At 42.4% G+C, this 25,627-nt stretch overlaps 1 protein-coding gene across 3 annotated transcripts in view; it reads right to left on the bottom strand.

Annotated features, from left to right (window-relative positions):
• The window catches only part of Nsun6 (NOP2/Sun RNA methyltransferase 6), a 43,267-nt gene extending 23,240 nt beyond the window's left edge, over window positions 1–20,027 (bottom strand). Inside the window, exons 1-6 of one of the 3 annotated variants that reach the window (XM_052156683.1) lie at window positions 19,841–20,027; window positions 18,179–18,334; window positions 11,979–12,058; window positions 5,902–6,011; window positions 3,902–4,055; window positions 1,852–1,933 (exon numbers count right to left, since the gene is read on the bottom strand). In XM_052156683.1, coding sequence (XP_052012643.1) covers window positions 1,852–1,933; window positions 3,902–4,055; window positions 5,902–6,011; window positions 11,979–12,058; window positions 18,179–18,334; window positions 19,841–19,915 — 657 coding nt within the window. In that variant the 5' untranslated portion in view covers window positions 19,916–20,027. Of the gene's footprint in view, window positions 1–1,851; window positions 1,934–3,901; window positions 4,056–5,897; window positions 6,012–11,978; window positions 12,059–18,178; window positions 18,335–19,840 lie in introns of those variants that run through there. The other 2 variants (XM_052156684.1, XM_052156685.1) reach the window with 2 other exon arrangements.
• Window positions 20,028–25,627: the final 5,600 nt, after the last annotated feature.

Below are 25,627 nucleotides of genomic sequence, written 5' to 3'. Positions count from 1 at the left end.
TCAATAAAAGTTTTAGACCAACTCACCTCAGGTCACAAAGCTATAAAAGCAGTATTTGAAATACTTAGAAAGCACAGGAATTTCCTAGAGCCTACATTCTACCAGCTCAGTCTGGATTAGGACCAGTGTATTAACTGAGCCCTGTACTAATGTGTGTGCAAGTCTCCTGGAGTCACATCTCAAGGACACGTTTGAATCAAAGACCTGGGTTGAAATTTGCAGTTTCTGTCTCCCGTCAACGAGGCACAGTCAGCGCACTGCCTACTGCGTCCTTTATTTCTTTAACTCTCTGTTGCTCACCTATGACCTTAGAGACTTTGAAGTGATGCATGAAGTAGCATATATGGAACACTAGGGGAACATAGCTAAATACTCAGTATGCATTAATTGTGGTCATCATTATAATTTTAGTTGGTTTCACAGGGTAATCAGTGGTCTGCTACATATAATACTATATTACATGAAAAAAAGTTTTCCATTAAGAAAAATGACAAAAAGTTAAACTCTATCTTCAAATATAGAAGCTTTAGTCCAGCAGTAGTCTAATGTCTTTTGTTATAGAATGAAAAAAATAGTTTTATGGCATGTATGGATAATATGGATTACAAATTGTTTCATGATTTATATTTTATAATCATCCTTGAACTAGTTTTACAGTCAGAAATCCAGGGGTCTCAAAATGTGGCCCAGCAGTTAAGAGAGATTCTGTTCTTACAGAGAAGCCAAGTTCAGTTCCCAGCATTCCCATTAGGCAGCTCAGTCACCTGTAACTCCAGCTCCATTCGTCTAACACATTTTTCTGACCTCCATGAGCATCTGCACACAAACCCACAATGCAAACATACACACATACATGCAACTGAAAAAAAAAAAAAGATTAATTCCCAAATCAGGAAAGGTAGCTCAAGTTGGTATAAACAATAACAGATCTAAAAGAAATTTGCACTATACAGATTTCTCCTTCCTAAATCTAAACTAAGTTACATGCTAAGCGAGCATATGGTCCTTTATCTTAACAAAGAGAAAATGAAGACTTCTTTCATGCTAGTAGTATGAAGGTGTGCAGAACACACCCACCATGAGTCAGAAGTGCTGGAAATGATCATAAGCAAAACCAAACCAAGCAAACAAAATCACTCAAAGTGATTCACAGCCAAACAGGCAGAAGGCTATAGGGCCTATCACTTTACATCAGCCCTGAGGTTCAGTTAGGTAATGACACACACAAATCACTTTCAGTCTGTTTTGCCCAGAAATAATCTCCAGATTTGTGTAGTATCTTTTGGTTTAATATTGAGAAGAGAAGGAAGTACGGTGCTCCTGGGCATGGGGTTAACTTCAGATGTTGCCAATTATTATTAGGAATGTGACCTTGACCAAGAACCCCAACAGATCTAGTCTTTGTTATTTCCATTTGATGTAATAATAGTAGCATTAAAGTAAGCTGACGGTCATGAATGCACTTGAGAAGCTAAAAAAGATAAAATGGCTTATCCTCTCCCAGCACGTAATTACAGCCTGACAAAAACCTGCTGGCAGCAGACCACTGAGGAACACTGAATAGTACTCTTACAACTAGAACCTTCAGCTGCACATCAGTATGCGCATTACTTATTATTAATATTCTGAGATGAAAAGCAATAATTATATTATATCATTAAATCACCTTTAGACATGGAGGACAGAGTATTAAAATCAATACAGACAAAGAAAACAGGAAAGCTCAGAAGAGTCTTGGTATTTGAGAATGATAGGTCAGAAGATGAAGAGACACAAGAATATTAATAAAAGAGAAAAATACTTCCTAATAATAAATCCAAATGCTTCAATGTCACTCAGTATTTTTCTTACCTGTAAAAATATATAACTGGGTAGAACATTGTCAAACGAGGGACTGAGATATATGGGTTCTGTCATTCTTATGCCTATACCTCTAAAAAATAAGAAATTAAATATTAGTCTATATACAGTACATACCTGTAGGAAAGACTCATCAAACATAAGCTGTTCTGCATGTAAAGACTTGTTTTATTTAACAAATTAGAATAGTCCTATTGATTGTTTTGAATTTTACAGGAGAGGCTCATCCAAATAAATAAATAAAGTTAACATAACTATATTAGTAAGCACAAGAGTTTCCTCTGAGAGTTCAAAAGCAAAGGTTAAAAGGCAAAGAACACATAATTCGTATTCCTTCCCCCTAACCTGCTCGCACATGTTGCGCATGACTGAATGTCTAAGGCACTCTGCTAGACACTCACATAGAAACCAGGGGACACCTAAGCTGTGCTGATGCTGAGCACTGGCACGGCAGGGCCCACTCCACTCCCATCTTTCTACAGAACAGCTGCCCAGTATGCCCAGCATAGCCAGTACTGACACTGTCCCCAGATGACCTGTTCTACCTCTGCCCCATTTTGCTAGTGGCAGTGGAGCTGCTGGGAACAGGAAGGGCCGGGCAGGACACAGGATGGCATTGTAGACAGTGATTCATATAGACAAACATTGCGTCTGAGAGGCGTGCTCCCTAATTATCAGTGGGCGAGAACTTACAAGGCCTGCAGAGTAGCTGGCAGGCTTTTTGAAGAACGGCTACCTTTCACTCCCACCAGAAAAGCAAACATGGTTCAGCAGTCACTAGAAACACCGTATGAAACGAGAGCACACATTAGCAAGCAACTAAAGTGGGCACTCAAAGCAAGACGTCACCATACCAACAAAACATTCTAAGAAGAAAATCAGGTTCTAGCCATTTGGAAAGCTTTTTTTTTTCTTAGACCCTGAGAGCCTAACTGTCTGTTTCTTTAGGAGAAATGACTTCATTCATATAGAAGGCTACTTCAGTGTGACAGACTGTTCAGAAATGAGGACTCTGGAGCCATTCTGAATGGCTCACCTCACAGTGCTCGGTGCATATGTCAGCCGCCAACCTTGGAGCAATGGTGCTCCGCAGCACTCCTAAAGCAAGCGTAAGAGACCAGGGCAAGAGGTCCTCCCTCATTCATCCACGGCTGTAATCGCCTCAGCACTACCAACATCCACATACCATTCAGAACTAATTAAATTTCAATGAAGCTTGAACCAATTGAAACATTTAGTTTGATCATAAATACTCATATGCAAGCTACAATTCAGGTCTAATTTATTTTTGTTAAAAATTATCTTTTTATTTTTGATTTACATTAAAATTAAATTTTTCTTTGATAAAATGAGAATGTTTGGAAAGATAAGTCATCTAATTCTCTATTAAGGTAAGCATTGTTCTTCAAAGTGCAAACAATTGCAATCGAACAGGCCAGGTAAAATTCTTACCCAGTGTGATCTGACAGTGCGATCTGACAGTGTGATCTGACAGTGTGATCTGACAGTGTGATCTGACAGTGTGATCTGACAGTGCGATCTGATCTGACAGTGTGATCTGACAGTGCGATCTGATCTGACAGTGTGATCTGACAGTGTGATCTGACAGTGTGATCTGACAGTGTGATCTGATCTGACAGTGTGATCTGACAGTGAGATCTGATCTGACAGTGTGATCTGACAGTGTGATCTGACAGTGCGATCTGACAGTGTGATCGGACAGTGCGATCTGACAGCCACTCACCTGGGCTAGGCTTTCCTGCTCTGCATGGCTGAGGACTGAAGCCAGGCCTCTAGGGCGGGTCAGCAGTGCACTCACCACTGGGCTTCATCCATATCCTACTGCTCTGGTTTTTAATCTATTTACCTTTTTTGACCAGAAAAGAGCTCTTTCCAAAAATCATAGAAATATGGGCTCATTTTCTCCATCTGAAGTCATGGAAAAATTTTATATAGTGTAACAAAATATGCCTTTTCACGGTTTTGAGCTTTTTGAACCACAGAAAGGAATTTATTTCCCCCACAGAGTTCAGTGACATACTTCAGATCAGGTAACCCATTGAAGATATCTTTGCGGCTGAGTTCAGAAATTCCGTTTCCAAGAAATACTTTAGTTCCATCAAATTCTTTGGCTCCTTTCTTACATTTGCCTTTAATATCAGAATATACGGAAATAACATCTCCGGCTTTCATAACTAGAAAGAGAAGAAAATCAGACTGTTATAGCCTGTGCTTTAGCAGACAGGTGATATTCCTTCAAGCTGAAATGGTTTTCTGTAGAAACATCAATTCTGGACAAGAGAAGATACAAACTGGCTCATTATCTCAGTGTAACCCTCACCAGCCTCTCAACTCTTAGTCTTTAAATATTCCCTAACATCTAACTGGAGAAGGTTTTTTTTTTTCATTGAAAATACAAAAATGGGACATCACTTGAGATGTAAACGAATGCGACGGCTTTAAAAAGTCACTTTCTGGGCTTCGATACAGTTACCATTCTATACTCTCTATAAACTGTCTATTGTGTACAAATTTGCTTGAATTGTATAGAAAAATGCATTAATAAAATTTATATTACTGAAAAAAAAGAAAATACAGAAACGGTACTCAAAACATCCTATCTAAATCTTCAACGGGAAGCATCATCTATCTGACTTATTTCCCCCAAATCCACCACTAAGTAAAAGTTGTTATATAACTCTTAGAATCGTGACTCAATACTCAACATTTAGGTTGCCTACAGAAGGATTCAATAAAAGTGTATACTAAAAAAGAAGCAGAGCCGCACTAGGCCAGCACGCAGTCGTCTTGCAGATCCTCAGGCACAGGACGGGGAGGTCAGCAACTGAGCACCTCTGTTACAGAGCCGAGTCAGTGCTTCCTGAGTCGAGCCCAGCGAAGGTCCACTGCAGCAGCTAAGCACACGCAATCACCATTCCCAGAGTGAACCCACGAAGTTTATGCCACTGTCTGGGATTCTGGATGGCACCCTCATGAAAGTCCCAAGAGGAGACAGAAGAGAGGTTTTAAGGTAGTGAAGTCAGGAGTACAAAATGGAACCTCACCACCTTTTATCAGAAAAATACACATGTGCACATGTATATCCATGCTTGTGCCAGTAACTATGCTTGTGCCACTGCACAAGGGTACCTACGCTATGTCAGTGCACGAGGGTACCTATGCCTGTGCCTTGCACAAGGGCACCTATGCTTGTGTCATGTGCACGAGGGTACCTATGCTTGTGTCATGTGCATGAGGGTACATATGCTTGTGCCACTGCACAAGGGTACCTACGCTGTGTCGGTGCACGAGGGTACCTGTGCTTGTGTCATGTGCACGGGGGTACCTATGCTTGTGCCATTGCACAAGGGTACCTACGTATGCTTGTGTGATGTTCACAAGGGCACTCATGCTTGTGTCATGCACACAAGGGCACCTATGCTTGTGTCATGCACACAAGGGCACCTATGCTTGTGTCATGCACACGAGGGTACCTATGCTTGTGCCTTTGCACTATTCAGTCTCCTTCACGACCATTCTATGTTCTGTATTTCTCTGCTCCCTAGAACAATATTATCATCTAATGTGGAGAAGCAAACGGCACCAGGAAGGCTATGTGCATCCCTACCCTGAAGCTGCAGGCCACTTGGCATTCAAAGAGCAGAGAGCAATTAATCAAGGCTGCCCTCTGCACCGGAGACATCCAGGATCCCAGTTCCTAAGGAAACCCCATTTCCTATTTCCTAAGCAATGCTGCCAATACCAGGCAAGCCTTCCCACTCCAACTGACATCATCACGACAATCTGCCACAGATAAGCCCAAAGCCACGGGACCTAGACAATTCCGCACTGAGTCCCTTCCGAGTGACTGTGCATTCTGTCAAGCAAATACTTAAAACTGTTATTTTAACACTTATTTTTATAGGACAAAATCCTCCATGGAAAGTGTCAGGAAGTATGTAACAAAGGCAGATTTAATGCATGTAAATGTTCAACCCATCACACTCATGAATTGTAGAGTGCCCTCAGTCTCATACCTACATTTTGAAGCTGACACAATTCCTGGAACATAGACATGGGCCCCTCTTAATACTGCATTGCCACACTGTGCACCAACAATCACTTCACACTGTTGCTTTTCTATATTCTTCCTAAAAATGGTAAAAAAAAAAAAAAAAAGAAAAAAGAAAAAAGAAATAATTAAATAACAATATCTTTCTAGTACCATAAGCTTTTTAGAAGATTCATTAGAGATATTAGTGGATGGATATGATCAATACACACAGTATAAATGTATAAAACTTCAAAATAAAAATGTTATTAAAGAGACTTTATATTCATAGACTATTAAGTCTTGATTTTCCTAAATAAACCACAGAGAAAAAGCTTTTAAAAAGATATAAACAAAGCAGCACTTTACACAGCAAGGAAGAAAAGGTAAAAAGAACAGACACTTGAAAATAGAAAAAAAATGTACAGGAAAGATGTCTCAGCTGGTAATGGCAGTTGCTGCCTGAAATCAATCCATCTGGGTCCATGTGATAGGAGACATCTGATTTGTGCAAGTTGTCCTCTGACATGCACATGAGTACACACGCGCCGCGCGCGCATGCGAGTGCGGACACACACACACACACACACACACACACACACAGAGACAGACAGAGAAGAAAGAGAGACAGAGAGAGGGGAGAGAGAGGGAGAGGCAGAGAGAGGGGGGGGAGAGAGAGAAGGGAGAAAGAGAGAGAATAAAAATCTGAAAATGAGTGCCCTCTGGTGGCAGAAAGGAGTGCAGCAGGAAAAGCCGCTTGGTCATTTAACAAGCAGAACTGAACTGTCTTCCTAAACAGCATTAGGGTTATACAGAGTGCTCTGCCTTAAAAACCTAAAGCTTGAAATTACAACAGGAATGAAAATCCTTCCAATGTGCTATATTATTGAATATTTTCAATTAAATGGAAGAGAAATCCTTTTCCTTCCCTTCCTTCATTACTGCCCAGCCAGGGGCGCTCCGATGTCTCACATCCAGATTATACTTTTGTCACAGCACTAGAATTCCAGCATCAATCCTAACAGGGAAAAGGCCTCTGACACCAAGAAGGTCTTCACATGGCCATCTCCCAGCAACAGTTCTGAGCACTGAATGTCTACTGAGTGTCTCTGGTTGGCACTATTTCTCCTGTGTTGTCACCATTTACTATGGAGTAATCCCCCATGGTTTCCCTCTTTCCCCGTGATCTCTGGTGAGCAGATCTCACAACCTTTGTTGTTGTCACCCTGCCCTGGTCCCATGCACTGACACTGCTCACCCTTCCTAAGGAGGCTCACTCCTCCACCTGCAGAACAGGCCACCCTGCATCACTCAGCCGTCATGCTAACCAGTGCCAATCTTAACCCACAGTTAGTCACAGTGCTACGAGACCTGCAGACCCAGCAAACCAGGAAGCTAGCTGAATCAGCAAGGTACTTGGACCTACTTTTAAAAGGCAGCCTGAGCAGCATAATGAAGTCTATCACTAAAAACCAAAGAAACAACATCAAAATATCCTTAGCATTCTATCAAGATTCATCATTGATATTTCTAGTTACAGATATATCTAGAGATAAGCCACAGTTGCTCCAAACTCAACAGATTCCAAACAATGTGTATTGCCTTAAAGTCTTGTTATGACAACAGGTCTTTCCATGTTCAGTCTTGACTGAGATATACCTAGATAAGCACACTAGAAGACTTGGAGCTATGATCCACAGTGTCTCCAGAAGTTCACGTGTTATTACCTGTAATTTTCAGCCGGGTAGTATAGGATCTCTGCCTTCATGAAAAGATGGAGGCTGCTCTAGAGGGTTCTGCAGAAATGGGCTCTCTCTCTTGTGCTCATATCTCCATCACGTGACACTATAGCAGGAAAGCCAACCTCTTTATTACCTGGTCTCAAGCATTTCCTACTGCAACAACAATATGGACTAAGAGCCTCACACAACCCTAACCCTTCTGCAAGCTGATGCAAGCTGTGTCTGTGTGGTAGGTCTCAGGAGCCCTGATATGAGAAATGGCCACATTCCTCAGTTCCCCGACTCTGACTGTTCACTTGACCAATTCTGTACAGCATAGGCAGGGAGGTAGCTGCTTTCTCAAGTGTCTATACAGATTTTTACAAGGCTTTCATATTTGGAATTTTCTTTTTGGTGAGGGTTGTTTTGTGCTTATCGTCTGGGGTTTCATGTTTGCAGTTGAAAGTTGTCTTTCAGCAATTGTAGAGAATTCCTATTCCTTGCATTTTCTAGTCTTCACATCTGGAGCCCAGGCTACCTGTTCTTTCTGCTCTCACTGGGCATTCATATTTCTAAGGTCTTTGACTCTTCTCCAGTGCACATGATTTCCCTCAGATTCATCATTTAATTCTATAAAGTTAAAGACTGGCTTTAAATTTAACTTATAAAACAAGCACTTAATTTCAATAACTCTTCAATTCTGTATCACTTAGGTCTTTTATGCTTAATCATTTTAAGAAAGTCATCGTGTGTTTACCAGATAGCTCTCCTTTGTTAACATTTCGTGGGGAATTCTGACCAACATTTCCAGTGTGCACTGTTTGCATGTGGTGGGGTGATTTCTAACTCAGAGAAGCGATGAGAGAAGTGAGTGGCCTGGAGTCAAAGCATGCAAGGACAGAATAGTCGGCCTCGATTCCACACAGCCTCTCAAGAACTGCCTTAAAATCAATGTTTGCGGCAGTTGCCCAGAGCAAAGGTTCCAAGACAACTGCAGTAAGAACACAAACTCCAAGGCTCTGGAAGATCTGTAACTGCTCTAACTTCTCTGGAGGGTTCTTTCTGGATCTTACAATGAGAGGCCCTCATTCTAATTACTACCTCAGGCTCACTGCTGGACAGTCCTTATGGTCAGCATTATTCCCATTGCTAAATCCAAAGTCCCTGGTAGGAAAGCCAGCCAACAGCTTCCTTTCCCCGAACCCCAGCTCCCCACCATTAGCTCCCAAGCCTCTAGCTCCTCCCACGGGTTCTTTTTCACTCTTCACTCTCAGGTCTTCCTGGCTCTGCACTCCATAGTGCACTCTTCTCTCTCTACACACGTTCCCAAAGTGTACAGCAAAATGGTTTCAGATTATCAAGTTTGTTGTTCCTTTGGGACTAAAAGACTGTAATAATTTCCTAGCTGGTCTACAGCTTTGCGATTCATCATCTTCAGAAAAAGATGTCTTGCAATTTCACTTGTAACTTGATCTAAGAAGTGAAATGAATGCCAAATATATGGCTATAAATTTATGTTTATAATAAGCTTCATAAACACTTTTCCTATGAGAATCACCATGTGATAAAACTTCCCGTTTATTTTTCCATGCCTATAGTACAACCAACCACTGAACTCGTCTCAGGACACACTTAAGGAGTGCCTTCTGCTAGTGTTCCTGTTTCTAAGCTGTAGCTCTGCTCACTACCCCACCCTGTCTTCAGCTGCTGTAGTCTTAGAAACAAAACCATCCCCTGCTGTTCAGAGCCTGCCTCTCTCACCTTCCTCGGGTTTCACCTGCCCTCTGAAAACCAGAGGCTTACACACATTTGCCTGCCTTTGCATCTTTGCTTTTGCTCTCTGCTTAGACAGAACACACCACTGCCCTCCCTAGCTCATCTACCAACCTAGTTACCAATCACCTTTAAGAAACTGAAATAAAGTATCTACAAACTCCTGAGGTCTCGGAGCTTCCTAGTCTTCCTCTAGGGACATGTCCCTTTACTTCTCTGAGCAGTCACAGCAGTCTGACTCGCCAAGGCCGCCTGACCTAAACTGACCAATTCATGCCTCATCTTTCTGACACCTACACGTCCTACATACAGCACAAACTCAGAACCTCTGGTGACATGAAATTCTTCTAGAGTGTTCACATGAGAGTTAAGGAGAGAGCAGCAAGATGGCTCAGTGGATCAAAGTGTTCCATGCACAGAGCCCTCAGGACAGAAGGGCAGAGCCATTGCTGCAAGCCCTCCTGAGACTCCCACACTCCAGCCCTCCTGTGACTTCCACACTCCAGCCCTCCTGTGACTCCCACACTCCAGCCCTCCTGTGACTCCCACACTCAAGCCCTCCTGTGACTCCCACACTCAAGCCCTCCTGTGACTCCCACACTCAAGCCCTCCTGTGACTCCCACACTCAAGCCCTCCTGTGACTCCCACACTCAAGCCCTCCTGTGACTCCCACACTCAAGCCCTCCTGTGACTCCCACACTCAAGCCCTCCTGTGACTCCCACACTCCAGCCCTCCTGTGACTCCCACACTCCAGCCCTCCTGTGACTCCCACACTCCAGCCCTCCTGTGACTCCCACACTCCAGCCCTCCTGTGACTCCCACACTCCAGCCCTCCTGTGACTCCCACACTCAAGCCCTCCTGTGACTCCCACACTCAAGCCCTCCTGTGACTTCCACACTCCAGCCCTCCTGTGACTCCCACACTCCAGCCCTCCTGTGACTCCCACACTCCAGCCCTCCTGTGACTCCCACACTCCAGCCCTCCTGTGACTTCCACACTCAAGCCCTCCTGTGACTTCCACACTCAAGCCCTCCTGTGACTCCCACACTCCAGCCCTCCTGTGACTTCCACACTCAAGCCCTCCTGTGACTCCCACACTCCAGCCCTCCTGTGACTCCCACACTCAAGCCCTCCTGTGACTCCCACACTCAAGCCCTCCTGTGACTCCCACACTCCAGCCCTCCTGTGACTCCCACACTCCAGCCCTCCTGTGACTCCCACACTCCAGCCCTCCTGTGACTCCCACACTCCAGCCCTCCTGTGACTTCCACACTCAAGCCCTCCTGTGACTTCCACACTCAAGCCCTCCTGTGACTCCCACACTCCAGCCCTCCTGTGACTTCCACACTCAAGCCCTCCTGTGACTTCCACACTCAAGCCCTCCTGTGACTTCCACACTCAAGCCCTCCTGTGACTTCCACACTCAAGCCCTCCTGTGACTTCCACACTCCAGCCCTCCTGTGACTTCCACACTCAAGCCCTCCTGTGACTTCCACACTCAAGCCCTCCCTCCTCCCCGCTCCTCCACACACAAGTTAATGGAGAGACATGCAGGAAGAGTTTGTGTAACATGGAGCCTGTGCCTATATGATACTGCGGGAGTAATCTTAATAAGCAAAAGGCACATTAAAAGGGGTCATGAAAAAAAAAAACAAAAACAAATAAGCAAGCCAACCACTTAAAAAAAAAGGGGGGGGTCATGAAAGAGAAAATATTTATGTTAGCATTTCTATTGTTTTGTTGCTATCAAAGTATTTCAAAGCTTTAGCAACATGACTATTTTTATATTTACCATAACAAAGTTTAAATACTTTATAGCATAAATTGGGGTCTTTCATGTGCTACTTGGGAAAGGCATTCTTATAATATGGTAGCTCTTTTTCAATTTTCAAAAGTACATCTTTCATCTTCCAAATATGTAAATGAAAGCCACACCTCATGTATATTATGTCAAACAGTAAGTTGACATCATTGTTAAGAATAAAATTTTACAAACCCAATTATAAAATACAACACTTATTTATTGTAACTCAAAAAACCTTTCTAACTCTGGAGTCTCGTAAGAACTACAGGTAAACAGGTGCTGGGAAGACAGCTCAGCAGTTTAGAGCACCTGCTGTTCTTTAGAGGCCCCGGGTTCAGTCCCCAGCACCCACATGGCAGCTCACAACCGTCTATCCGTCCAGCTCCAGGGGATCTGATGGCCTCTTCTGGCCTCTGCAGGCATTAGACATGTGCACGGTGTACATACATACAAGCTGACAATTACCTTACACATAAAATAAAGATAAATCAATCTTTTTATAAAAGAAATGAAACTTCTACAGAGTGAGAATGAAGTCCATCACTACACTGCACAGGCGGGAGATGCACTAGTTTCAAGGCCGTCTGATACAGTGCTGGTCCTCCACCACAGGCAGGCGTGATGGAGCGCGACGTATGCGATTACAACCCTGAGACTCTCCGGTTCGAGAGAGTCTGTAAGAGTGCAGCCAGTGCAGCCAGTGAGCAAACGTCTTGGGACAAATTTTAATTTAGCAGAAAAAAGGGAAAAGCGAAGGGCCACAAACCTTGGTCCAGTCGTGGGGATGAGCAGGACGTCTGGGAGGGCCGGGTGCTGGAGAACAGGAGCGCTGGACCCGCCAAACTGCTGTGAGAACACACACAGTGAAAGAGTATCCCGTGCACGTGGAAAACCTCACCAGCTTCTCTGGGTCACTGTGCACACAACGAAGAGAGAACCCAGTACATGTGGAAAACCTCACTGGCTTCTCTGGGTCACTGTGCACACAACGAGAGAGAACCCAGTACATGTGGAAAACCTCACCGGCTCCTCTGGGTCACTGTGCACACAACAAGAGAGCACCCAGTGCACAAGGTAAACCTCACAGGCTCCTCTGGGTCACCATGCGCACAGTGATAGAGCACCAGTTCACAAGGTAAACCTCACAGGCTCCTCTGGGTCACCATGCGCACAGTGAGAGAGCACCAGTTCACAAGGTAAACCTCACAGGCTCCTCTGGGTCACCATGCGCACAGTGAGAGAGCACCCAGTACACAAGGTAAACCTCACAGGCTCCTCTGGGTCACCATGCGCACAGTGATAGAGCACCAGTTCACAAGGTAAACCTCACAGGCTCCTCTGGGTCACCATGCGCACAGTGAGAGAGCACCCAGTACACAAGGTAAACCTCACAGGCTCCTCTGGGTCACCATGCGCACAGTGAGAGAGCACCCAGTACACAAGGTAAACCTCATAGGCTCCTCTGGGTCACCATGCACAATGAGAGCACCCAGTGCAGCTGGTAAACCTCACTGGCTTCAGTCCCCAGCTCCCACTGCGGGCAGCTTGATTTAGGCCTATGCCAACATATTTCATGGAATACGGTAACAGTAAACACATCTCTAACTACTTCCAATCTGAGTCAATATCATCCTGTCAGTGGGAAGAATGCTAGGGCCGGACAGACTAGCAAGTGCTGAATTTTGAGTTAGAATCTCCCCACATTGCTGACAAGCCTTCAATCCTCCTGCCTCAGATTCTGTAGGAGCTGAAGTTACAGGCATGGGCTCCCACACCAGATCTGACTTCATTACAGGATTCAATTCTGCATACTGTCCAATTTTAAAAACCACAAACCATGCTTATGTGACTTACTCTGAAAACATAGCTTCTATTTATAGTTACATGCAGGCACCAGTTTCTAAGCTGGGTGCAATGGTGTATATCTGTAATCCTAGCAGTCGGGACAAGGAAAGACGATCATGCGTCCAAGGGAAATCTGAGCTACCTAGTAAGTGATACATGACCAAATCCTAACTCATATGCACATAGTCATTTAAAAGTTTTCAGAATAGGACGTTAAGATATTGGTCGGGGCTGGAGAGATGGCTCAGCAGTTAAGAGCACTGACTGCTCTTCCGAAGGTCCTGAATTCAAATCCCAGCAACCACGTGGTGACTCACAACCATTCATAATGAGATCTAATGGCTTCTTCTGGGGTGTCAGAAGACAGCTACAGTGCACTTACATATAATAAATAAATAAATCTTTTTAAAAAACAGATATTGGTCTATATTGTAAAATTACTAAATATGACACATACCAACATAGAAGGCCACGTCAATTTTGCTGATATCAAAAATATTTTTTTTAGAAAGTCAAGATTTGGGCTGGAGAGATGGCTCAGTGGTTAAGAGCACTGGCTGTTCTTCCCAAGGTCCTGAGTTCAATTCCCAGAGACCACATGGTGACTCACAATCATCTGCAATGGGATCTGATGCCCTCTTCTGACACGCAGGTATACATGCATATAGAGTACTCATACATAAAATAAATAAATAAATCTTTAAAAAAAACCAAAAAGTCAGGATTTTCAAAATCTATTATACTTAGCTGGTCAGACTAGAAATACATGCACGGCCAAAAAGCTACCGGCACACCTCATGTGGGCATCTCTAATCCTACAGATGCACTACAAGTTTGAGATCAACTTTGGGGCCAGTGTTCATATCACATAAAATTACCAACATAACATAAACCAGGGTTATTTTTGTTTGAAGTTGCTGAATAAGAACCAGCGTATTCTAATGCAGGCTGAATTAGACTGGGTGCCCTGCAATCATCTTGATGGGGAGCAGACAGTAGATAAGAAAACAGGAACCATGTGTGGTCCCTGGGAGAAAATAACCAACTATTTGAGAAGTTCATGTACGAAGGCTTTGCTTTACCTATTTATTAATTCTCCAACACTACCTGAAAGAGTAATAATAAAACTAATTGTATCACACTGCAGAATCCACACCAATTAGAAGCGTGTAAAAGTGAGGGAAAAAAATCCGTATTTTAGTTCACAAAGCCAAGCCCTCTCCTGACTCCGCCCAGAGGAGGTTTGGGCGGTGAGCACACCCAGCGGTAACTGAGGAGCAAGCTGTCCCTTCTCCCTGGGTCCGAATGCTCCCGCTTCCGCTTCCCTTCCCTCTGCTTCCTCACTTTGAGGAGCGGAGAGGATAAAGAGATGCTTGCAAGGAGGAGAGGATTTTATCGTCCATTTCTGCTCTGCACTGCAGAAATCACGTCAACACTCTTCCTTTTCCATCAGAAAAAGTGAACCTGATACAAAAAGAAAACCACGCAACACAAATGAACTGTGTTGTCAGGCCAAGTGCACGGCCTGATATCGCTCAGGGTCTTTCCTCTACCCTTTACTTTTTTAAGCAACAACAACATTTTCTTCTACGTTTATTTGCCCACTGGGAGTGATGAGACCACATGCCCAGGTGCACGTATGGAGATCCGGGCGTCCTTGTCAGTTCTTTTCTAGAAGGGCCAGTAAACTTAGGGAGTAAACTTAGGGCTTGGCAGCAAGCTCCCTCACCTACCACGCCCCTCCAGCTCTGCACCCTTGCCTTCTTTAAAACCGCCTTGCAAAGGTGTAATTTACACCATAAACTCCACGCATTCCACATACAAGTTAGGAAATGTATTGAGAAATACATTTAAAGTATTTCTCATCACCCTAATCCAGTTTCAGGTTACTAACATCCCTCCCCAGAAAAGTTCCCCATGAATATTCGCCAGCATCCCATGCTGCCATCCTAGGCAACATCTTTCTGTATTAATTTATATTTCCTCATCATTTTATATAATATAAGATGTGATATCTCTTGTTTTACCTCAAGTCTTAAGGTTAATCCCTCTCCTTGTACACGTTCCTACATCCTTACATTGCTGACCAGTATCTCACCATATGAATATTCTCTAATTATCTGCCACTAGTTGTATCATATCCCCCACTCACTACTAAACATGATGCCGCTGTGTAAACTCATGGCCAGAAGTCTTTAGACACATAATTTTATCTGCTCAGATAGATTCCTTGGAGTGGAATCACTGGGGTACACTGCACATTACTACAAAACTCTTTACTCTCCCTATCTTACCTTACCAACTCGGATGCAAAATGTTCTCACTAGCTAAGGGACGTTAAATTCTTAAACCCCAGTAAGTGGACCAGAGAAATGGGAGCATAGACCACCAACCATTTCCCCTCTGAGCTACCCTTGACACACACAATTTGAGTGGAAGGAGAAGGAAGCTTCCTGCCTCACCATTGATCCCCTCTCCCTCTAGACATAGGCTCTGGTCTATTAGTTTCCCATCCAGGGACAACCACTTGGGCCTTGCTGCTCAAGATTTATTTATGTTGATTTATCCTGTTACTGTGTGTGTAAGTGCAAGTGTGCATGTGGCCCCATGTGTATGTGGAGGCCAGAGCACAATTCTCCTGAGTTGGCTTTCCCAGCAGCCACCTTTATGTGGCGTCTGGGTCCCACTCGGGTTACCAGGCTTAGGCAACAAGTGCCCGAAGCACGAAGCCATCTCACTGGCCCCTCCTTTTACTTTAACTGTAAGGAAAAGGACCAAAAGTCTAGAGTGACTCTATCCTATTCTAAACCTTAGCTCCTTAAATATTGTTTCCATCCTTAAATATTGTCCCATACCTTTCAATACTCTAGAAACAGTTGCTTTCCAAGTGTGGCTATGCATATATAATTTCTGGTTGCTTAAAAGAGCTGACTATATTTCATATTTCTTATTACTCTCAACAGAATCACTATCAATAAGGAAACATCTTTATGTTTTGTTTAATTATTATACCAAATATTAGTATCGTACATCACATGGGTTTAGGGAAGCTATGTTTATAGTGCTGAGACTCAAAACCAGAGCCTTATACGTGTTATGCAAGTCCTCAAAACTGAGGTGAATTCTCAGTCTTACCTGGTTCTTCTGCTAATATCACCTGGCACAATCTAATTATAGAACTATCCTCAAAGAGAGCAGGGCATGGCAGACACTCCAGGAAGATAGCGAGATTAAAGAGAAAGAAAGAGGCCTGGGGTAGTGCAGACTAGAGTGTTTGCCACGCAAGCATAAGGACCTCAGCTTAACCTCTAGAACCTATGCTGGGGTTGAAAAAACAAAGCCAAGAGCAGTAGTAAGCCCCAATACTGGGAAGGCAGTGAGCTCCCAGCCAAAGAGAGGCCTTGTCTCAAAAATAACATGGATGGCATCTGAGGAACAATGCTCAAGGCTGACCTCTGACCTTCACAGGCATGCACACATGTGCACCTGCCCCCACCTGTGCATACATGTACACTCAAGCACACACACACAGAAGAAATAATTCAGCCAATGTCAGTAGCCTATAACATACTAACATTCTAAGTGCTGAGTCCATATTACATTGATATCAGCCAGTGATACACAACTGGATCTGTAATGATGTTTGTCTTATTTTTAATTTATATGAAACGTAGATGGGACCATATGTTCGCACATCCTGCATTTATGTGACTTCGAATATTTTATAACTACAACGTGCGATTCATGAACAAAATCCTCTGGGGTCAATTTTCCTCCCACCTTACATTTCTTTGGAGACAAATTTCAGAGTATTAGTGTCAAAAACACTAAACACAACCAATAAGTTAACAACAAATAGGTAACAATATAAACAGTATGTTCCCAATATAAACAGCACGACCAGATGCTACTTTTCTGCTCACACAATGTAACGTGCTGCTTTGCAATCCTGCTTCTCCAAGAACAGGAGCAACACTTACAGAACACATTGGTTAAAAACCTGAAAACCGCAGTCTTCATACTGTCCTATTCTTGGGTTTTATAACAAGACATATATGTTTAATTCAATTAACCACAATTACTAGTAAACTCCTGAGGTGGTGGCCTGCAGGTGTGTCTCCACGAAGCAGCTTCCATGAGCTCACCACCCAGGATGGGGTGGGGCTTTGCAGACCCAGCTGTTCAGGGCCAGCCACTTACCTGTCACTCATGCTCTATAAGTACACCCAATAAGCTCACTGGTTCCCTCAAAAAAAAAATCTTAAAAACACATGTAATTCTACAATTACTTGACAGGCATCCTCATATCTGAACGCATCTTAAATGTACAATTAGTCCTAATCAATATATGCTGCTCATTACGCAAGTAGGTTTAAGGATTGAATGAAGCTCTGTATATATTTTAATAATGAAACCTAGAGGGCTTAGAAACTTAGCCTAAATACTAATAGTCTATTAGACTTAGATTAGTCTATTAGATTTAGAATCAGGAGGTCTAGGCTCAATCTAACCTCATCTCTTACTATATAACCTTAAAACAACTTTCATAACTTAAATTTCTTATTTATGCAATGGAATATACACAAATGTTTAAGTCTCTATACAATATGGTGCTGTTTTGAGTGTAAATATGAATTGCAGCAACATCACAAACTTAATTGACAATGTACTACTGGAATGTTGTCAACATATCATACAGATGATTATGATTTAATTGAGCATCTACTTCCAAAACACATTCCTTTAACTCTTACGCTATGTGTTTAAAATTACATAAGAACAATAAACTCTGGATATTTGCAAGTTTAAAACAACAAACTATCCTATTATCCATGGGATTTTTGTAGGACATGATGCAGCAGAGTATATAAGTGTGACTGCCGGGATGGAGAGATAGCTCAGAGGTTAAGAGGACTGACTGCTCTTCCCTAGGTCCTGAGTTCAATTCCCACTCGTCACATGATGGCTCACAACCATCTGTAATGGAATCCGATGCCCTCTTCTGGAGTTCTGGAGTGTCTGAAGACAGCAACAGTGTACTTACATACATGAAATAAATAAATAAATCTTAAAAAAAAAAAAAAAAAGTGTGACTGCCCAAGACAGCATGCTCACACCAACCTTCTGAAGCTCTTCAAGCAGCAGACCTCTGACATGCTGAACTGAGCCTAAATGCGTATTCACTCGGACAGTTGTGAACGACGGAGGGTGTGACAGGCAAAGCAGCAGAGCCTCAAACTTCCTTTCTGCTTCCTGTCTACTTGAAGCAGACACGGCCTGCAAGAACAACAACCCGGGTCTTAATTTCAGTGTGTAGCCATCAGTCTTAACATACTTAAGGAATGTTAAGGTGAGCTTAAGTCTTAGTTTGGTTGATATTACTTCTTTCCTTTCCAAACTGTCTTACAAATGGAAGAATGGCCTTTATTTATTTAAGCTGTCATACATACCTTGTGGGTTTGGAAAGGAGGTAACCTTAAAAAAATTGCATCGGTCCTTCATAAAATAATGTTCATCATTCTAAAACTGTTGAAATTGACTGCTGAATGTCCCTCTTCCTCTCTTAATATATACTTCCTAAGGCCCCTTGAGATAAGCATAAAATATTTTTTATTCCCATATAGTTTATCCTATGAACAAGATTTGGAATCTTGAAGATCTTCAAGAATCTTCAAAGATGTAGAAATAAGTTCTAATCCCAGCTCCAATAACACTCAAAAATAAAAAGTATTTAAGTGGCTTGAACTTTGCTAGGAAACCAAAAATTTAGAAAAACATCCAAGCTGCCAAGGGGTGGCAGGGTAAGGTGGTTAGAGCACCCAGGGACATTTCCCTAGAAGGTCATTGATATTCACTGGGAATCTCTGTGCTAAGCGTGGCCAGTAACAAGTAACTAACACTCTAAGACCTGCCTGCCAAACCAATGCAATGATTTTCACTTGAGGGCGATGCCCCAAGACAATATTGGAAAGTACTTATAACCTATTCAATTTTCACAGAATAAATTAAGCTTTATCAGTAAGAATTAATTCCAGGTAAATCATGCAAAAAAAAAAAAATGCTTTCCGGCAAGACTCGGTAGATTACATGCCTGGAATCCCAGCACTCAGGAGGCAGAGGCAGGTGGTTCACAGTAAACTCAAGACCAATCTGGTCTACCATGTGAGTTCCAGTATAGCCACTACTATGTGGAGAGATCCTGTTTCAATAGATAAAAGATAGATGGATGGATGGACAGATAGCAAGCTTCTAAAACTGACTTTTTTATCATTACATCTGAGCTTTAGTTGTTTGACAGTTATGTCAGTCTGGATGAGTAAAAGGACTTCTTAAAAATGAAACCAAATCACTCTACCAAGATTAGACTAAAATGCAACCGTTTGCAATCAAACAACTGATGGCATTTAAAGAGGCACTCATAGTGTGCCCTGTTCTCCTGATAAGTACAAGAGCATGCGCTTTAAGAGAACAGGTGCATCTACTGCGGAAGTCTTGAGTTGTGCGGCCAGGGAAGTTCGGTTGATTTTGCTACCCCTTCAATACTAAGGGCTGACAGGCACATAACACTTTCTTTTTCCTTGCATCTAAATGTGAGCACATATATTCATCTCCATCTCAGTAAGCACCAATGATGACAAAAAAGAAAAAAAAAGAAAAAAGAAAGAAGATTGCTTTTAAAGATTCTAATAGACTAGGGGCAAAAACTAACTACAGATCCCCCTTCTTTCTGCTTCCCCACAAGTTTTATCGGAATTTTGGCAAGCATCTACGTACGTGACCTACCTCCTCGTTCAAAAAGCTCTCTTTGAGATAGTTTTCAACCTCAGGTCTCAAAGATATCTTTGGGAATACATACATTCTTTTTTATTTATTTACTTTTTCTGTTTTAAGTTGTCCAAGCAAATGTTGGGAAAGCAGTTTTTCTTTCCGAATTACAGCGTTGCCAGCCAATGGACGAGCACAAGAAGGCCTTTCAGGGATGAGTTCTGGAGTGAGCGGGGCCCAAGGTTTGTCGTTCTCTGGGACGCTGTGAGAAAGCTCCGAACTGCGACACTGCGCCGAACACGGCTTGGTGACAAATAAGTGTACCTAAACGCAGAGCGGAAACCCGAACTAACCCCACTCGGACTCGCAATTTTCCAAAACCGCGCCCCCAGCTTCGGAACAGAAAGTCGCTTCCTGGGTTCGTCACTTCCGGCACCGGCTGCCCACCCTTCTGTGCCAAACCTACATCTGCCAATCACCTCCAGCCCTTCCCCCTGAGGGTGGAGCTTCTTCCTAGGAAGGGCTGTGCTTGGTACACCCTGGGACTCCAAGCCTCTTGATTGCTGGGTTGAGCGGAATACCCCACAAACCTGAGTCAGAGCGGTTTCTTTTCTTTGTCCCCAGTGCAAGCAGCGGCGGAGGCTTCCCTCGGACACTTTTTCCTTTCTTTTTTTCAAAAGACGTATTTATGCCAAGAATTTGAATGTTTTGCCCGCGTGCATACATGTGTACCACGTGTTTGCCTGTTTGATGCCCCGGTAACCTAAGTTCTGGTTGTAAGCTATCATATGGGTACTGACAATGGAAACTGGGCACTATGCAAGAGCAAGTGCTCTTAACTGTTGAGCCATCTCTCCTACCCTAATACCCATTTTTAATGTGCTAATTAATACCCGTGAGTACACTTAAGGTACAATTTAAAATCCCCCACTAGTTACCGTGCTTTAGAGCATAAGAGCCTTGATGAGACTTCCCTGATGGTAATGAGGTGACAACGGTTTAAAAATAACTAACAAAGTCAGTGGGTTGTTTTATACTTAAACGTGATGAGCAGTTCTGTCTACATTGCTGAAGCTAGGGTTTGGTTGTTTTGTGCTTTTTGTTGTTCTGGGCCATATCTCTCTAACTATAGAGAAGTTTTTTTTGTTTGGTGTGTTTTTAATCTTTTAAGTGTTTACACTGACTTTATATATAACTGCTCCTTTCTATGACACACCAAGTCTTTACTAGGTGAAAATTCGATGACAGCGACACTGCCACAGTTCAGCACAGTGGTTATAAGCAGTTTTCAGGGAGTCAAACAAACCTCCAAGAATTGTAATAACTTTCCACGATCTCAAAAAATAGAAAATAGGCTATAGACCAGTAAGATGGTTCCTAAAACAAGTCCCCAGTCCGTCCACAACACCATGTATCTGTGCTCAATGCATGGGATTCTTTCCTGGTCTCGTCACCTGAAACTAACAAAGTGTCTGGGACATGGGTTTTAAGTGTTGCATGACATGCCTGAGGGTACATAGACATTTATCCACACCCAAATAAGAGTGACGTGGCTAAAGAAAAACTTGACAAGTCCAGACTGAAGATATAAGTTAGTTTGCTAGCTTTCTTACAGCAGGATGGGCAACTGCCCCACCAAAACCCACACCTTTTCCTACCACATTATTTTATATGGTTATACAATGGATCTACAGCAGTTAGCATAAAACTAGCTTCACAGAGCTATGCAATATAAAAGGACTGGAGGTGACACAGCTGGATCAAACTCTGGGAAAGGTTATGTGTTTCTGTGCACTCTGTCCTTGCTGTCACCAAGCACAGTCTGCTCTGGGAAGGGTGGCCTGGTTTGCTGCAGTCAGGCAGGGAGAACAGGTAAATGACATCTTGGTGCAACATGGGATGCTTTGTCCAGGGCTCAGAGCACTATAACATCCACACAAAGGAATTTCGACCAGCAACTTTGTGGTAACCTTGACTCTAGATATAGTTGAAGTCTTTAAGAAATAAAGGAAACTTGAACTTGAAAGTCTACAAGGGAGAAATTTCATTTCCACATAGAATACTCATTGTTTGACAAATAAAGGGCACTCCCTGAATGACTAATCAAACACAGACACCTCTGTGAAGTAGAAAAGGAAACTTGTTAAACATGTATTCAATAAAAAGTAGTTCACTACTTCAGAACACCTGTACAGTGACCAGAAAACATATTATAAATCTGCAGTTAGTAGAGTGCATGTCTAAGCAACAGGAAGACTCCTATACAACCTTGCAGAAGTCCCAGAGGCTGTGTGCTCTTTAAAGGGGTGAGATGGCCCCCAAGCAGGGACTGGGGGAAGAAATCAACATGACGTAATATCATTTTAAGCTTGTTAATGGCTTCATTTTATCTCCGAGGGTGTTATTTCAGATTGATCTGGGGGAATGACTTAATTCTGGATTCTACACTTCTGCATTACATGGAACTTGCTTTTCTTTTAATGCCTCTCTCCTGTATTTGTGTGCAAGCACATGTGTGTGCATATTCATATGTGTGTGTGTGTGTGCAGATGCAGATGTACATATGTGTGCACATACATGTAGGAGCTAGATGCTGACGTGCAATCACAATTACTCCCCACTTTAACTGGGGGGATAAGGGCTCTCCCTGAATCCGGAGCTGGCTGACGAGGAGGTCAAGGACCCTTCACGTCACACCTCTGCCCTCCCGGCACACGAGTTACTTACTGGTTCACACTCCCCCTTAGCTTTATGATGATGATGATGTTAACCCAAGTGCTGGGCATCTAAAAACCGGTCCTCAGGCTTGCGTGGCAAGCACTCTACTAACTGGAATTTCTCTTAGCCCCACTATTTTTTTTCATTATTTTTTGTTTTTTGAGACAAACATCCCTATTTAGTCCAGGCTATTCTTGATTCACAATCCTCCTGCCTCAACCCTGTGAGACACAGTCAGTGTTATAGGCATTTCCGACACCCATCCCCCTCCTGATCATCTTTAAAGTTCTGTAAAGATAACATAACATCTCTGCATATCCACTTAGCCACAAATCTAATCCTCTCAACACAGTATCTCAGCTTTTCTAATGCAGTTGGCATCATCTGAGAAACTAGAAATTAGAACCTACAGTGTTTGGAAAGCCAAAAAACAAAAATGAATAAATATAATCTGGTACAAAATGGTGCCAGAATTAAGCACACAAGCCTTCGGACTGGCTCATCGTTAGTTCTGTAAATTATAGTCCACAGCTTCCCGGGATTTCCTCATTTCTCCTGCTGCTGTTATGGAACATTAAAGACTAAACCTCCTGCAAGCCAGAGCTCTCTGGAGATCTGGCAGTCCAGCCACTACAAGCCCAAATGCCTGTTCTTCTGTCCTGAATTTGTACTTAACATTTAAGAAAGAAATAAACAGTAAAGATTATGAAAAGAAAATGCCTTTAACTTTAAAATATGGGGTTTATCAGATTGTTGAGTGAGTAACTTCTGAATTGTTAATAATTTTACTAGTGATCTAGACTGCTATGGTTCCAGTTCTTACAGCCCTGGACAGATTATTAAAGTTCTTATATTTCATTTTTCTGATCTATTAACTAGAGATAATATTTCATACTTTATAGTGTTGCTAAAGGCCAAATTACATAAACTGATTTAGAGTGTTGGAAAAGGGCAAGCTTCACTTTTATGATTATTCCCATGTTGGAAGAATGGCTGTCAGAGTCTTCACTCAGCAGGGAAGAACTAAGTGACCCAAATTCGAACATACCAGGAGTTAACCAGTCTATGTAAGGGAGGAGTGCAGATTTCTGGCTGGGTTTTTAATGAGAGGTTATATAAATGTGCAATAGGCCTCGCCCTGAGTACCAGATTGCAACAAAGGGCAGGACACATTGTTTATAAAGGAGAGGAGCTAGAATATTACACAAAAGGGGTCAGCTTCAAAACTCTCCTACAAACGGTATTTTACAAACCACTGTGCCTTCCGTGGAGCCAGAAAGAGTAAGCACGTCCCCAAATGATAAGCACAAGGTGACATCTTCCAGGCACCTGTTGGATCGATCACTGGAGAAAAATTTGGGGGAGGCTTGCTATGGTGATCCCGGAAGTACAAAGGAGAGAGATCAAGCCACACTACTAACATATGAGCAGAGCCATAAACTTAAAATCTAGCAAAAATTATGAAACTCAAGGTATTGTGTAACCTCTGTGAATTTTTTAAACAGCTTCATCAGATATGTATCGATATGTTCTTTTCTACTTTCAGGAATGATATATTAAATTGTTTGCAACAATCAATCATCTACAGCATCTAGAAGTACATAATAGGTATTTCCTCAATGAAATTATATTGATTTCTTCCACCATATAGCAGGAAAGAACTTCCTTATGGGCACTCAATCAACCCCGATTCATCTGGAAACCGACCAACTGGATTAAAATCATAATTGACATGAAAAGGTTTGGAGTTTTTGAAGAGTGGCTTTTTTTCCTTCGCTGGCAGAACATACAGGTCCTTGAACTCTTTTTTTTAAAGCTCTGTACAAACTGATCTAACTTAACTGATTAATAAGTTGAACTCAATGCCAAAGATATCAAGTTTTTTCAAGTATCATCTGGTCAGTTCATATTGACTTCTCCTAAGAGAGCTATATAATTTTCCTTTTTTGAGGCCTTGTGAGTTAACATTTACTTCCTTGAAATGTCAGTTGATTTTATGCTAATTTAGTACTCATAACATATTTTGTTGGAGACTTTTTAATGGGATTCTACTTCAATGAAAGCTGTCATTTCATAGTATTTTCATGCAATTATTATCTCATGAACTCAAATTATATTCATTCTCAGGTGGCACCACGCTATAGATAATTTTTACCTCTTGTATAGCAAAGTGAAACAGTAAAATTAGTTTAAACCTTAAAGGGATATTTAAAGAAAAAGTATTTAGTTTCTGAGCTACTTAAGAAGTATATGCTCAGATTTTTCTATTTTTATTAAATTCTTGACAAACATTCCATATATATCCAATACACATGCACAATATAAACAAGCGCCATTTTTCCTAACATCAGTACATGCATCAGCATTTATTAGTTTAGGCAATATTCAACTATATTTGTGAGCATCTATCATTTGTTTCAGTCAGAGGTTTCTTTTCCCTTAGGTTAGCAAAACTTTCAAATTTCTAAATTCTCTCCTCAGAAGGGCACTAGAGAATCTTAAGCCGGCTTTTTTAATAATGAAGGCAAGAGTAGAAATGACCTTTTAAACCTGCTTGCACAACCACAGACTCATTCAGATTTATAGTCCAACGGATGGTCATTAAAGCTATGTTTGAATAGGATCGGTACATCTTTTCCTCCATATGAGAGGCTGCAGCTACTGTTTAGTATCATGCAGTTGGTGAGATCCCAGTCTTTACTGGCCTTTGAAGTGTAGCACTAGCAGGGCATCTTAAGCCACACTCACTTGTTTTATTTGGAATAGGTCATGGGATAGTTTACAGTGTTAAAGGTCAGGCTAACAGGCTTCTTCTCTGGTTATGTGGGACCCACCAGGTGGCCTCAAGGACTCTTGGGGCCTATGAAAATTCCAGTTTCAACTGGAAAGGATTTTGAGATCAACGACCACACCTAACGCTTGGTCTAACTGATGGCAGTATGAATTTAGAAACTTAACTGGACCCTGGCTACAGGCATTCCAGCACGCATGTCCCCATCAATTCCATTCAGAATTAAGAATCACGCTAGAATCCCAACATTGGGACAGGAACGAAAAACCACTCCTCCCCCTGCAGTCAGAGGACCG

Source organism: Apodemus sylvaticus, chromosome 14 (genome assembly GCF_947179515.1).
Source record: "Apodemus sylvaticus chromosome 14, mApoSyl1.1, whole genome shotgun sequence".
Lineage (NCBI taxonomy): Eukaryota > Metazoa > Chordata > Mammalia > Rodentia > Muridae > Apodemus > Apodemus sylvaticus.
This window is presented reverse-complemented; position numbering and strand designations above follow the sequence as displayed.